At 42.7% G+C, this 13,094-nt stretch overlaps 1 protein-coding gene across 3 annotated transcripts in view; it reads left to right on the top strand.

Moving 5' to 3' along the window:
* The window catches only part of LOC134634983 (zinc finger protein 91-like), a 76,965-nt gene extending 65,763 nt beyond the window's left edge, over nt 1–11,202 (top strand). For all 3 annotated transcript variants that reach the window (XM_065471677.1, XM_065471675.1, XM_065471676.1), the window contains 3 exons: nt 3,523–4,455; nt 8,817–9,413; nt 9,998–11,202. In XM_065471677.1, coding sequence (XP_065327749.1) covers nt 3,523–4,455; nt 8,817–9,413; nt 9,998–10,576 — 2,109 coding nt within the window. In that variant the 3' untranslated portion in view covers nt 10,577–11,202. The remainder of the gene's footprint in view (nt 1–3,522; nt 4,456–8,816; nt 9,414–9,997) is intronic.
* The last annotated feature ends 1,892 nt before the right edge of the window (nt 11,203–13,094 follow it).

Below are 13,094 nucleotides of genomic sequence, written 5' to 3'. Positions count from 1 at the left end.
AGTCACTTGGATGAGTGATGAAATGTTTCTCCTACTGCAAAAGCTACGTCCAGATTAGCAGAATCAAACTTTTAGGAATGGTGGAGGTGGTGGGACTGGGGGCCTGAAGGTCTTGAAGTGTGGGGTGGGGGAGTAACAGGTCTGTCCCTGTTTGTGGAAACCACAGCAGGAGCTGTTCAGGCTGTTGCTGGGTGTGAATTGTTGATGGAGTCTTTAAACTTGTAGTTGCTGTTTTCCAGACTGAAGCAGAGTCGTTAGCTGAAAACTGATTTTAGAGGTTCATTCAGGACACCTTCTCAGGCTCTTACAGCCTTACCTGTATCATAACAAAGTGTATAAACCCCAATCCACCTTTAACATGGTCCTTCTCCCAAACCTTCAAATATGACTTTCTGGCCCTGTCATAGTAAAGGGCTGCTTAGAATATTAGAGCCAATGTCACAAAGTTCCTCCTGAAGTATAAGTGAGTGAGAGAGTTCCCTCACTTTGCAGCACAACACGTCTCACAAGATTTCTACAACCAATCAGAGTGAAATTTGTACTTTGTGTTGTCAGATGAAGATATGAGACACTTTGAGTCTTCAGTGCAGTGTGGAGCCTAACAAAGATCTGTTTTGTGTCCCAGCTGATCAGCAGGAGGAGAAGAGTCTGACGGAGCAGCAGAGGAACATTTTCAGCCATCTGGACTCAGCTGAGTCACTACAGAGGAAACAATGAGCTCAACACAGAAGGTGAGGAAAATATCACAGTTTCACCAAATAATCAGTCACGTCTAAAACTCTCATACTCCCAACCTGTTGTATCACTGTGTTGTATTTTATTATATATTATGTTTTTTTAGACTATTATGTTTACAAACAAGTCACAAGCAAAGAGAGACCACAGCACTTGTTGAAATAAGGACGGTTTATTCATCAAAATTATTAATAATTAAATAGACAAAACATCTTTTTCATCACCTCAAAAAATACACGTTCAAAGCACCACAACAGCAGCCCGATATTAAACAGAAGCTGTCAGCTGAGCTCTGTAGAGTGGGCAATTATAATAAAGCTCTTTATTATAATTTGTAGATTCAAGCTGTTCTTCATATTTTTGGCCAGCAGATGTCACCAAAGAGGACTGTGTTGAAAAGCTTTGAGTAATGAACCTTTTTCAATACAAGCTTCAGTGTTTCGGAAAGCTTCATTTGGTCATCACTGATATGAATGATGTTATAGAAATAATCAGAGGAAGCAAAAGCACATTTACTCTATACTTGGTAGAAGTACAGATACTAGTTTTAAAAATACTTCAGTAAAAGTATTCATTCAACTTCTTTACTTAAGTAACAGTGAAAAAGTACAGGCTCTGAAATGTAATCATTGTAAAAAAGTAAAAGTACATTTTGAGGGTAAAATGATGGCTGTAGAGCAAACACTGTGGACACAGCAGCAGTTGAAAGAGAAGTGTTTAAGATGAATCTCGGCACAGTGAGAGACAGAGCTCGTTAGGCAGGCAGGTGTGAGCCTGGTTGCTATAGTGACTGCACCCAATGGCTCCATACACACGCACACAGACATGCACCTCACTTTTGCTGCTTAAAATGAACAGAAAAGTCAGCCCGAAACAAATAGTTCCCAAATGAAAAGTACAGGTCGTATTGACAAGATTCTTTCACCGTGAGCGGCAGCAATGTCTACTCTACTGAATTCTCAGTTTTCATGCCTGTGGAGTTTATTATATAGACGTGGTGACAGTGTAAAGACAGCCTGTACTTCTGATTTTCAAACGAATCTTCTGAGGCATTTTAACATTAGTCTATGGAAGGGTTGGAGGGAGGAGGCTGTGCATTGGTGACATTTATGAAAGAACCATAACACCTAGTATAATAGTAAACACAGTGGATGAAAGAGGACAGCGATGGCTACTTTTCAAGCATTCACACTAATAAGATTAGTAGATGAAATACAAACTATTTATTTCTAATAAAGGTACTCTGTTTGAATCAGTTAAGTAGAAAATGAAGGAAAATAAAACATGTGTATTTTCTGTTGCCTACACTGTAGAGGGCGACTTTGCCTCTAAACAGGAACATGAGCAGGGAAGAGGTTAAAGTGGGATTGAGCAGGTGGGGAACCCTAAAATCAGCTGTAGTGGCTCAGCGTGGGGAAAAGAATCACAGCTCACAATAATTTCTATTGAGAGCTCCAGTAGATTTTCTTAAAGTACAGGCTGTGATCAGCTGACCTGCTGCTCTCTGTGGATGTACACAACTGAATTCAACCAGATGTCAGCAGATGTTTCATGAGCTGTCCTGGCTGATTTCCATCCTCTACACTGACAGTACACTGTCTTTATATTAGACACTATACTGTTGGTATGAAGGTGGAACTCAGTGAATGAATGTCAGCATCATGAGCTTCAGTTTAAATGAATTTCTGCTACACTTGATGTAATCTAACTGTGACATGAGCACCACAGTCACTGTGCACCAGTCACACACTGTTTGTAGAGGCTAAGCCTATGCTTGAAGCCACTGAGGTGGTCGTTAACGGGGGTGACGCGATGTCACTGGTATGTATGAATTAATTAAACAGTCCAATAACTCCAGCTGTACTTATCTTGTCCTTTTTGTTCTTTATTCCAATATCATCTTGACATAACAGTGCAGCGGTCAGATTGTTTTGCAACAAGTTTCACAATCTAAAAAAACCCATAATGTCACATGTACAGACCAAATATCTGATTTCAGCACATGAGCACTTACATGTAAGCTTTAATCTGCAGTTGATCAAATCCCACTGAGCAGTCCTTCCCTTTAAATCTAACCTCTCTTCTTCCTCTCCTGTCCTGTGTGTCTTATCTTTCTCCATCTCTGAGTGAAGTTAGCTCTCTTTCTTTTCTCTCCCTGTGATGTATAGCAGCTGGACCTTTAGCCAGCAACACACTGTGAGACAAACTGCACACAAACAGTTTGTGTATTTGTTGATGTTTGTGATAGAAATTACCTGTTTGTTCAGGTGCTGTGCAAAAAAGAAAGAAGAACAGCGTCTCACTTTAACTCCTGACTATGACTCACAGTTTTGCCTCTTTCATCTCTTTTTATGTTTCATACCCTGGTGATTAGTACACGATCAGGATTGTCTTTCATGTGTTACTTTTCAGGCTCAGATCAGTTTGATGTTTGATGCCCTTAGTGATGAAATAACTCCCCTCAAATTCCTCAAACCAAAAGTAAAAAGACTGTTCTGAAAATGTAATGAGTACAAAGTCTTTCTTTTAATGTGGGGAGTAAAAGTAAGGGGAAAACAAGGAAAAATGATTTTAGAGTGTTTAAACAGTCATGAATTATTTTTAACACCAGGTTGGATGTAATGTGTTTCTACTACCAGTAGGTGGGGATAAGAGACCTTTAAGGAATTTGGTGCCACACTCCACCTTCAGGTTTAAAACTAGTGTTAATGGAGGGAGTTTGAAGGTTCAGTTTGTTCCACGACTGCATTTCACTCACTGCCTCTGTTTGTATCTCTGTCACTGCAGGACCAACATGGAGCGAGAAGTCAGCGCTCTCAGGAAGCCGACAAACCTCACAGAAGAAAGACAGAGAAAACATACACCTGTGACGAGTGTGGCAAGGATTTTACTGGGAAGGCTGAACTAAAACGTCATCAGGTCATCCACACTGGAGAGAGACCATTCAGCTGTGACTTGTGTGGAAAGTCTTTTACCATGAAGCATTACCTAAAACAACACCAACTCATCCACAGTGGAGTTAAAGCGTACAGCTGTGATCAGTGTGGCAGAGCTTTTACTCAAAGTGGCCAATTACAGAAGCATCTACTTACCCACTCTGGAATTAAGGCGTACAGCTGTGACATTTGTGGAAAGGATTTTGCTCTGAAGTCTACACTAAAACAACATCAGGTCATCCACACTGGAGAGAGACCGTTCAGCTGTGACTTGTGTGGAAAATCTTTTTCTTGGAAGCGTTCCCTAAAATCACACCAACTCATCCACACTGGAGAGAGACCGTTCAGCTGTCATGAGTGTGGAAAGTCTTTTACCAATTCTGGACACTTAAAAGCACACCAACTCATCCACAGTGGAGTTAAAGCATACAGCTGTGATCAGTGTGGCAGAGCTTTTACTCAGAGTGGCCAATTACATAATCATCTAGTTACCCACTCTGGAATTAAGGCATACAGCTGTGACATTTGTGGAAAAACTTTCAGCCTGAAACAGAACCGAAATATACACCTACGCATTCACACCGGACATGATGTGTACTGCTGTGATCATTGTGGTAAAGAGTTTATAACAGACACACACCTAAAACGCCACATGTTTACCCACACTGAGGAGAGACCTTTTAAATGTGACCTGTGTGAGATGACTTTTAAATCTCCACATTACCTGAGACTACACCAACAGATCCACACCAGAAAGAGACTCTCCAAGCGCGGTTACTGTGAGGTATGTATTTTTATTTCTATCTTTTCATTTTAGCCTGACTGTTTGGAACAACTCTGCTCATTAAACTGTGTTAGCATGTTAGCAATTCTACTGCATGGAAAAGGCTGCATCTGAGGCACAGTTAGTCTGCCTCAGATTGTTTTGCAGCATGTTTCACAATCTGAAAAAACATAATGTCCATGTACAGACCCAATATCTGATTTCAACACATGAGGACTTACATGTAAGCTTTAATCTGCAGTTGATCAAATCCCACTGAGCAGTCCTTCCCTTTAAATCTAACCTCTCTTCTTCCTCTCCTGTCCTGTGTGTCTTATCTTTCTCCATCTCTGAGTGAAGTTAGCTCTCTTTCTTTTCTCTCCCTGTGATGTACAGCAGCTGGACCTTTAGTGAGCAACACACTGTGAGACAAACTGCACACAAACAGTTTGTGTGTTTGCTGATGTTTGTGATAGAAATGCTGCATTTGAAATTACCTGTTTGTTCAGGTGCTGTGCAAAAAAGAAAGAAGAACAACGTCTAACTTTAACTCCTGACTATGACTGTGATTAGTGCGCATGCGCCAACCAGCGTGCAGCCTTTTGCAGTCGCTCCTGCTTTTTCTCTTAGTTTAGCTCTGTTTTCTTACGTATTCTTATTTTTTACTGACTTATATTTTCATCCGTTTATTATCTTTCACCCAATCATGTGGATTGAGAGAGTTTTTGTTCTTCTGGTGGCCGTGGAACTATTACTTTTATTAAGGAACGGGACTGCTGTACATCTCCTTCACGCATGGACTGTTTACTCCAGAGATCAGCTGATCGCCCTGATGCCGGCCGGCTCGCTAGCCAGATCCGCAGAAGTACCAGCTGAAATTTGGAGAAAAACACATCGGGGATGCAGAGGTCAAGGACAGAAGAGAAAAAAGAAGGAGATGGTGAGACAGCGGAGGCTCGAAGCGAGGAGGAGGTATAAACCGTGTCTGCCGTCTATCGTAATGGGAAATGTGCGATCCTTAGCGAATAAAATCGGCGAGCTCTCAGCACTGGTACGGAGTCAGAAGGAATATCGAGTGTGTAGCATGATGTGTTTCACTGAATCATGGATGCACCAGGACATTCCCGACGAGAATGCTTCAGTTGAAGGCTTCCACACTGTTCGGGCGGACAGAGACAGCATCGCTAGCGGTAAGCGGAAAGGAGGTGGGCTTGCTGTTTTAGTTAACAACCGGTGGTGTAACCCTGCCAACATAACAATCAAAGAAAGGATTTGTTGCCCGGACATTGAACTGTGTGCTGTTGGACTCAGGCCGTATTATTTACCCAGGGAATTCTCTCACGTCATCTTGGTGGCTGTTTATGTTCCTCCCTCTGCTAACCCCACAGCTGCATGTGACACTATTCACTCTGCCATAGCCCGGTTACAGACTCAGCACCCGAGTGCCTTTATTGTGATCTCGGGTGACTTCAACCATGTATCACTGGACAATACACTACCAACATTCAGACAATATGTGGACTGTCCCACCAGGGGAGAGAAAATTCTAGACCTACTGTATGCTAATGTAAAGGATGCATACAGCTCCTCCTCCCTCCCCCCACTTGGTAGGTCAGATCATAACCTGATTCACCTCACCCCCCGCTATGTGCCAGTTGTGAGGAGGGAACCTGTGACCACGAGGAGCATTAGGAGGTGGTCACAGGAGGCCTTAGCGGAACTACAGGGCTGTTTCGAGGTGACCAACTGGGAGACACTCTGTGAGCCTCACGCTGAGGACATCAATGGGCTTACTGAGTTTATCACAGACTACATAACTTTCTGCACCGACTCCATTGTTCCAGCTCAGACTGTTCATTGTTACCCAAATAACAAGCCGTGGGTGACTAAGGACATCAAAGCCCTCCTCAACAACAAGAAGAGGGCTTTCAGAGGGGGCAATAAAGAGGAGGTGAGGAAGGTCCAGGTGCTACTAAAGGATAAGATCAGAGAGGCTAAGGACAATTACAGGAGGAAGCTGGAGTGGAAACTCCAGCAGAACAGCATGAGAGAGGTGTGGAGGGGCATGAAGACCATCACTGGATTCAGGCCAACCAACAGCAGGGGAGCTGAGGGAGGTGAGGACAGAGCTAACGAGTTGAATCTGTTTTTCAATAGATTCGACACCACAGTGTCTGCTCACACCCCCACAACCTCACCTGTAGTCAGCCTGGAATCCAGAGCCACACCACTGTGCCAGCCTCTCTCTTCACATGGCGCTGTTGCCTCCTGTGAGATTCCTGACACCCCTCCCCCACCCATCACCTTCACTCAATACCAGGTTGAGAGGCAAATGAGGAGACTTCACTCAGGCAAGTCTGCTGGACCAGACGGAGTGAGTCCCCGCGTCCTCAAGGCCTGTGCCCCCCAGCTGTGTGGAGTCTTTCGTAAACTGTTTATGCTGAGTTTGAGTCTGCAGAGGGTACCAGTGATGTGGAAGACATCATGCCTCGTCCCTATTCCAAAGACGCCACGTCCCAGTGGCCCCCAGGATTACAGGCCCGTGACACTGACCTCCCACATCATGAAGACCCTGGAAAGGCTCATCCTGGACCAGCTGCGACCCATTGTCAGACCACATCTGGATCCCCTTCAATTTGCCTATCAGCCTCGTCTCAGAACAGAGGACGCCATCATCTACCTGCTCGATCGTGTCTACACCCATCTGGACCAGCCGGCGAGCACTGTGAGGGTCATGTTTTTTGACTTTTCCAGTGCTTTCAATACCATCAGGCCGACCCTCCTGGGTGATAAGTTAACAACGATGCAGGTGGATCCTTCTCTGGTGTCCTGGATTGTTGATTACCTGACAGGAAGACCACAATATGTACGTCTCCCACAGTGTGTGTCTGACAAGGTGATCAGCAACACAGGGGCACCACAGGGGACTGTCCTCTCCCCCTTCCTCTTCACCCTCTACTCCACAGACTTCAACCACTGCACAGAGACCTGCCATCTTCAGAAGTCTTCTGATGACTGCGTGGTTGGATGCATCAGGAGGAATGATGAGACAGAGTACCGGGCTGTGGTCGACTCCTTTGTCACGTGGTGTGAGCAGAATCATCTGCAGCTCAACGTGGCAAAGACCAAGGAACTGATCGTGGACTTCAGGAAGACCAGGAAACACTTGACCCCTGTTTCAATCCAGGGGGTCAGTGTTGACATTGTGGAGGACTATAAATATCTTGGAGTACACATTGACAATAAACTGAACTGGACAAAAATACCAAAGCACTTTACAGAAAGGGCCAGAGTCGTCTCTATTTTTTTGAGGCGACTGAGGTCCTTCAACATCTGCCAGAAAATGCTCAGGATTTTCTATGAGTCTGTTGTGGCCAGTGCGATCCTCTATGCTGTTGCATGCTGGGGGAGCAGGTTGAGGGTCGCAGATGCCAACAGACTCGATAAACTGATCCGTAAGGCCAGTAGTGTTGTGGGGATGGAGCTGGACTCAAGGTGGTGTCGGAGAGGCGGATGTTGTCCAAGATAAAGGCAATGTTGGATAACACCTCCCACCCACTCCATGACATGCTGGCCAGTCACAGGAGCACGTTCAGTGAGAGACTGAGATTACCGAAAAGCACCACTGAACGACACAGGAAATCATTCCTGCCTGTGGCTATCTCCCTGTACAACGCATCCACTTAACACACACACGTTTCTTTTTTCTTTTTCTTTCTTTTTCTTTTTTTAGCTATTTATTAATAAACGACTTATGTATATATATGCCTGTATATATTGTACTATTCTTAGTTAGTGTATTGTCTGTCTTGTTAATGTCTGTTTATTATGGAGCACTGTTTAAAAAAAAAAAAAGAAAAAAAAAAAAAAAAAATTCCCCTAGGGATCAATAAAGTATTCTGATTCTGATTCTGACTCACAGTTTTGCCTCTTTCATCTCTTTTTATGTTTCATACCCTGGTGATTAGTACACGATCAGGATTGTCTTTCTTGTGTTACTTTTCAGGCTCAAATTGGTTTGATGTTTGATGCCCTTAGTGATGAAATAACTCCCCTCAAATTCCTCAAACCAAAAGTAAAAATACTGTTCTGAAAATGTAATGAGTAGAAAGTCTTTTTTTTTAATATGGGGAGTAAAAGTAAGGGGAAAAAAGGAAAAAATGATTTTAGAGTGTTTAAACAGTCATGAATTATTTTTAACACCAGGTTGGATGTAATGTGTTTCTACTACCAGCAGGTGGGGATAAGAGACCTTTAAGGAATTTGGTGCCACACTCCACCTTCAGGTTTAAAACTAGTGTTAATGGAGGGAGTTTGAAGGTTCAGTTTGTTCCACGACTGCATTTCACTCACTGCCTCTGTTTGTATCTCTGTCACTGCAGGACCAACATGAAGCGAGAAGTCAGCGCTCTCAGGAGGCCGACAAACCTCACAGAAGAAAGGGACAGAAAACATACACCTGTGACGAGTGTGGGATGGGTTTTATTGGTAAGACTTCACTAAACCGTCATCAGTTCATCCACACTGGAGAGAGACCGTTCAGCTGTGACATATGTGGAAAGACTTTTTCCAGGAAGGGTTCCCTAAGAAGACACCAACTCATCCACAGTGGAGTTAAAGCGTACAGCTGTGATCAGTGTGGCAGAGCTTTTACTCACAGTGGCAACTTACAGAATCATCTAGTTACCCACTCTGGAATTAAGGCATACAGCTGTGACATTTGTGGAAAAAACTTCAGTCAAATAGGGAACCGAAATACACACCTACGCATTCACACCGGACATGATGTGTACTGCTGTGATCAGTGTGGCAAACGGTTTATAACCAACATGCAGTTACAACGCCACATGTTTACCCACACTGAGGAGAGACCTTATAAATGTGACCTGTGTGAGAAGACTTTTAAATCTCCACATTACCTGAGACGACACCAACAGATCCACACCAGAAAGAGACTCTCCAAGTGCAGTTTCTGTGAGGTATGTATTTATATTTTTATCTTGTCATTTTAGCCTGACTGTTTGGAACAACTCTGCTCATTAAACTGTGTTAGCATGTTAGCAATTCTACTGCATGGGAAAGCAGCTATATAACAATGGTATTGTAGTATTGTAGCAGTTGTATCAATGCTTATTTATAACTTTACTACTCTTAGACATTAGTGTCAAAAATACTAATTTAATATTATAATTGCTGTGTCATCGGGTAGTAGTGTTATTCCTGTGTCCCAGTCAGCTGTGTTATAGCTGCACAGTTACAGTGTTCTTAATGCAGTATTAGAATTATTGCAGTGTTACATTCGTAGTTTAACACTGTGTTGGTACCATGCAAATATTAGCAAAGGAGTACTTTAGTGTCAGTCACATGTTGCTGTAACATGAAACAACTATTACTGTAGTATTATGGTGATAGTATTGTAGTTATTGCAGCCCAGTAAACTGAGTTTTTTAACTGAAACAGTAAAATGTAATTGGACTTCTGCAGAGATGCTCTTTATTTCAGGCGACGTTCAGGATAAAAATGTTGAAGGACTGACTTACACTGTCTTTGTGTCTTTGTTTAGAAGCAGAGTGACACAGATGGATCCAGTTCTCAACCCTGTCATCACTGTGGAGGTGGGAAAGACTTTCACTGTGACCTTTGTGGAAAAACTTTCAGTTACCAAGAAACCCTAAAAATACATCAACATAAACACACTGGAGACAAGCTGAACTACTGCAAAGAATGTGGGAGCAGCTTCACCACATTAAGTGGATTAAAACGACATGAACTCATTCACAGTGGGGTTAAAAAGTACATATGTGATCAGTGTGGATCATCTTTCATTACTGCAAGTCACCTTAAAACACACAAACGAGTCCACACAGGAGAGAAACCATACAAGTGCAGACACTGTGACAAAAGCTTCTCACGATCAGATCCTCTGAGCCGTCATGAACGTACACACATTGAAGGAAACTACAGCTGTGACCAGTGTGACAAGAGCTTCAGGAATCTCAGTTCATACTCCAAACACAAACGATCCCACGTTAGTAATAAACTGTTTCACTGTTACCAATGTGCCAAAACATTCATTTCATTGTCTGCTCTGTGCAAACATCAGTGTGATCACTCAGGGCTGAAATCACTCCCATCACAGTGAATCTGAAGAGACAGAAAGATCCTCTTCTGGTTTCAAGGTCACACTCAAAACTCTTGAGATCAGGCTCCACAGAGTTCAAATTGAATCTCCTGTAAAGATCTGATGAGGCAACTATGAATGAAAATGGTTCTCTAGTCTCATTTTAAGCTTTCTAAACTGTTCTGCTTCAGAGCTCACGTCGAGTGGTTTGCTTTGTTCCAGCAGTTGGATGAAGAAGTTTGAGCTGTGATTTCATTTCCTGTATTTCAGAGTAAAGACTGAAGTGACAAATGGAAACATGTTTACAGTCAGAGTCAGATGAACTGTGTTCAGTGGCACAGATGGAGGTTTATCAGAGGAGGAGACTTGGCTGTTCTCCTCTCACACTGAACAGGGTTCCTGCAGCTTATTAAAAATCTGACCTGAAATATATGAAAAATTTCCTTGTAACACTGAGTTACAGTAGGGGGGCTGCTCCGTAATCCAGTTCAATAACACATCTTCTGACATTAAACATAAGCTTATTTAATAACGTGGATCTCTTTTTGTCCAGATTTTTATTCAGATGCAGCAACCGTGGTAAGAATTGACCCGGATCTTTACAGATCTTATAATTTAGTATCGAGTTCATTTCCTTGTTTATGCAGAGCCAGAATTTAGACATTTTTGGACAATCCCATAAAAGACACATAAGTGCAGTCTGCTGTTTTATATTTGAGACAAAAGGTTGAAAGGTATTTAAAATATATTATTTTTCCTTAAACTTGCATTAAAACTTCTGATTTTGTATTTAAGATGTCAAAATGATTAATTTTGGAAAATCATTTTTTAATGTTTTCATTTGTGGTTTATCAACGTTTGCTGATACAAAGCAGGATGGATCTGTAAAGGGCTACTAGCTACATTAAGTAGGGGTATAGATGTGCACAGGCTGCCTTGAACGACCAGCAGGTAGTGGGATCTGGGTACGTGAACCCTCCTAGTACAGTTGACCCGGATACTTACTGTAGCAGCCCTTGGCATCAAGAACGACCGAAGAGTCTCTAACGGGTGCAGCCATTTATTTCCTCACCACACGGCTCATTCTCTGGCCATCATTGAGCACCGTGAAAACTATAAAATAAGAAAAAATTGATACCCGTACAGTCCTTTTGAACTATAACAATGAGCAATAACAACAATGAGCTTAAGTTAATTCAGGTAAGTTCTAACAAGTCATTCTAACCCACATAAAATGAGGGTACCACTTTAAGGAGTTATAGATATGAGGAGAGATGGACAGCCTGCCCAACCAATCGAAATGCACAAGTCCCAGTATGTTTTGGCCAATGGGAAAGCATCCTGCCGCTGTGTGTCCCACTCACCTGCTCTGTGGTCGCTGCTATGTGTGGAGGTAGTCGCGTGCTGGCAGGAGAAAAGAGACTGAAGCTTTCGAGCTGGAGAAAGTATTAGATATAAGTTGCAACCAACTATGCTGCACATAGGTTCGCTGATTATCAGCTACCTTCCATGTTAAGAGTAGCCACAGGCTATGTCCACACGTACCCGGGTATTTTTGAAAACGCAGATTTTTCTATGCGTTTGCACCTTTCGTCCACACGTAAACGCCGTTTTCGGTCACTGAAAACGGAGATTTCTAAAAACTCCGGCCAGGGTGGATATTTTCTAAAACTCCGTTTTTGCATTTACGTGTGGATGAGAAAAACGGAGAAAACGCAGCGTCAAAGGTGTGCGCCTTTTTTGACGTCACAGTGTGCGCCACGTTGTTGTTTCGGTGAAATGAATTTCTACAATACTGTTACTGTTAATTGTACTCTCTGCAGTGTTTAAATGCTTACATATGCATGCACAGTTACTGTCCCTCCACACATACGACTCGGTTCTGCTTCTATGCCCCAGCTTTGTTTACTATTTCCCGCCGAGGCTTCTAGACTTCTGATTGGCCAACATTTCTACACGGTTAGGAATATATCGCCACCTGCTGCTTTGGCATGTTCGTAGCAGCGTTTTCCTTCATTTCTGCCTTTACGTGTGGACGGGATTATTTTTTAAAACGAAAACGGAAAATCTCCGTTTTCAAAAATACCCGTGTACGTGTGGACATAGCCACAGTGAGTAAACAGGCGAATGCTGCAGTTTTCTGGCGACTTTAGAAAGTACCGCGTGGAGCTAAACTGTTAGCCTTTGTTAGCTCGGGTTGCTATCAACTGCCTTAAAGTTTCTCAATCTGCTTCCAGAAGCAAGGTAACACTTGAAGCACAACTTGTGTTTATTTTCCTTCACGTCGTGTTACTGTTATTAAAGAGAAAAACAACATGTCCTGTTACATTATTTAGAGCCCCACATTTTCCGACCGAGAGACACCATACCATTTTCTTCGGCCGTGATGCACTAAGATCCATGAGCACATGTTGTATGTCTAAGTTAGTTCACGTCTGTTTCACATTTTATCGCTGAGAAACTGAATTTAACTGAATTGTTTGATTAATAGTTTTCGCACATGCACTGACTTTACTTGGTTTAATGCATAGTTTGTGTA

The sequence above is a fragment of the Pelmatolapia mariae genome, linkage group LG9 (assembly GCF_036321145.2).
Source record: "Pelmatolapia mariae isolate MD_Pm_ZW linkage group LG9, Pm_UMD_F_2, whole genome shotgun sequence".
In the NCBI taxonomy this organism is placed as follows: domain Eukaryota; kingdom Metazoa; phylum Chordata; class Actinopteri; order Cichliformes; family Cichlidae; genus Pelmatolapia; species Pelmatolapia mariae.
Note: the sequence above shows the minus strand (reverse complement) of the source record. Positions and strands in the feature narration are given on the sequence as shown.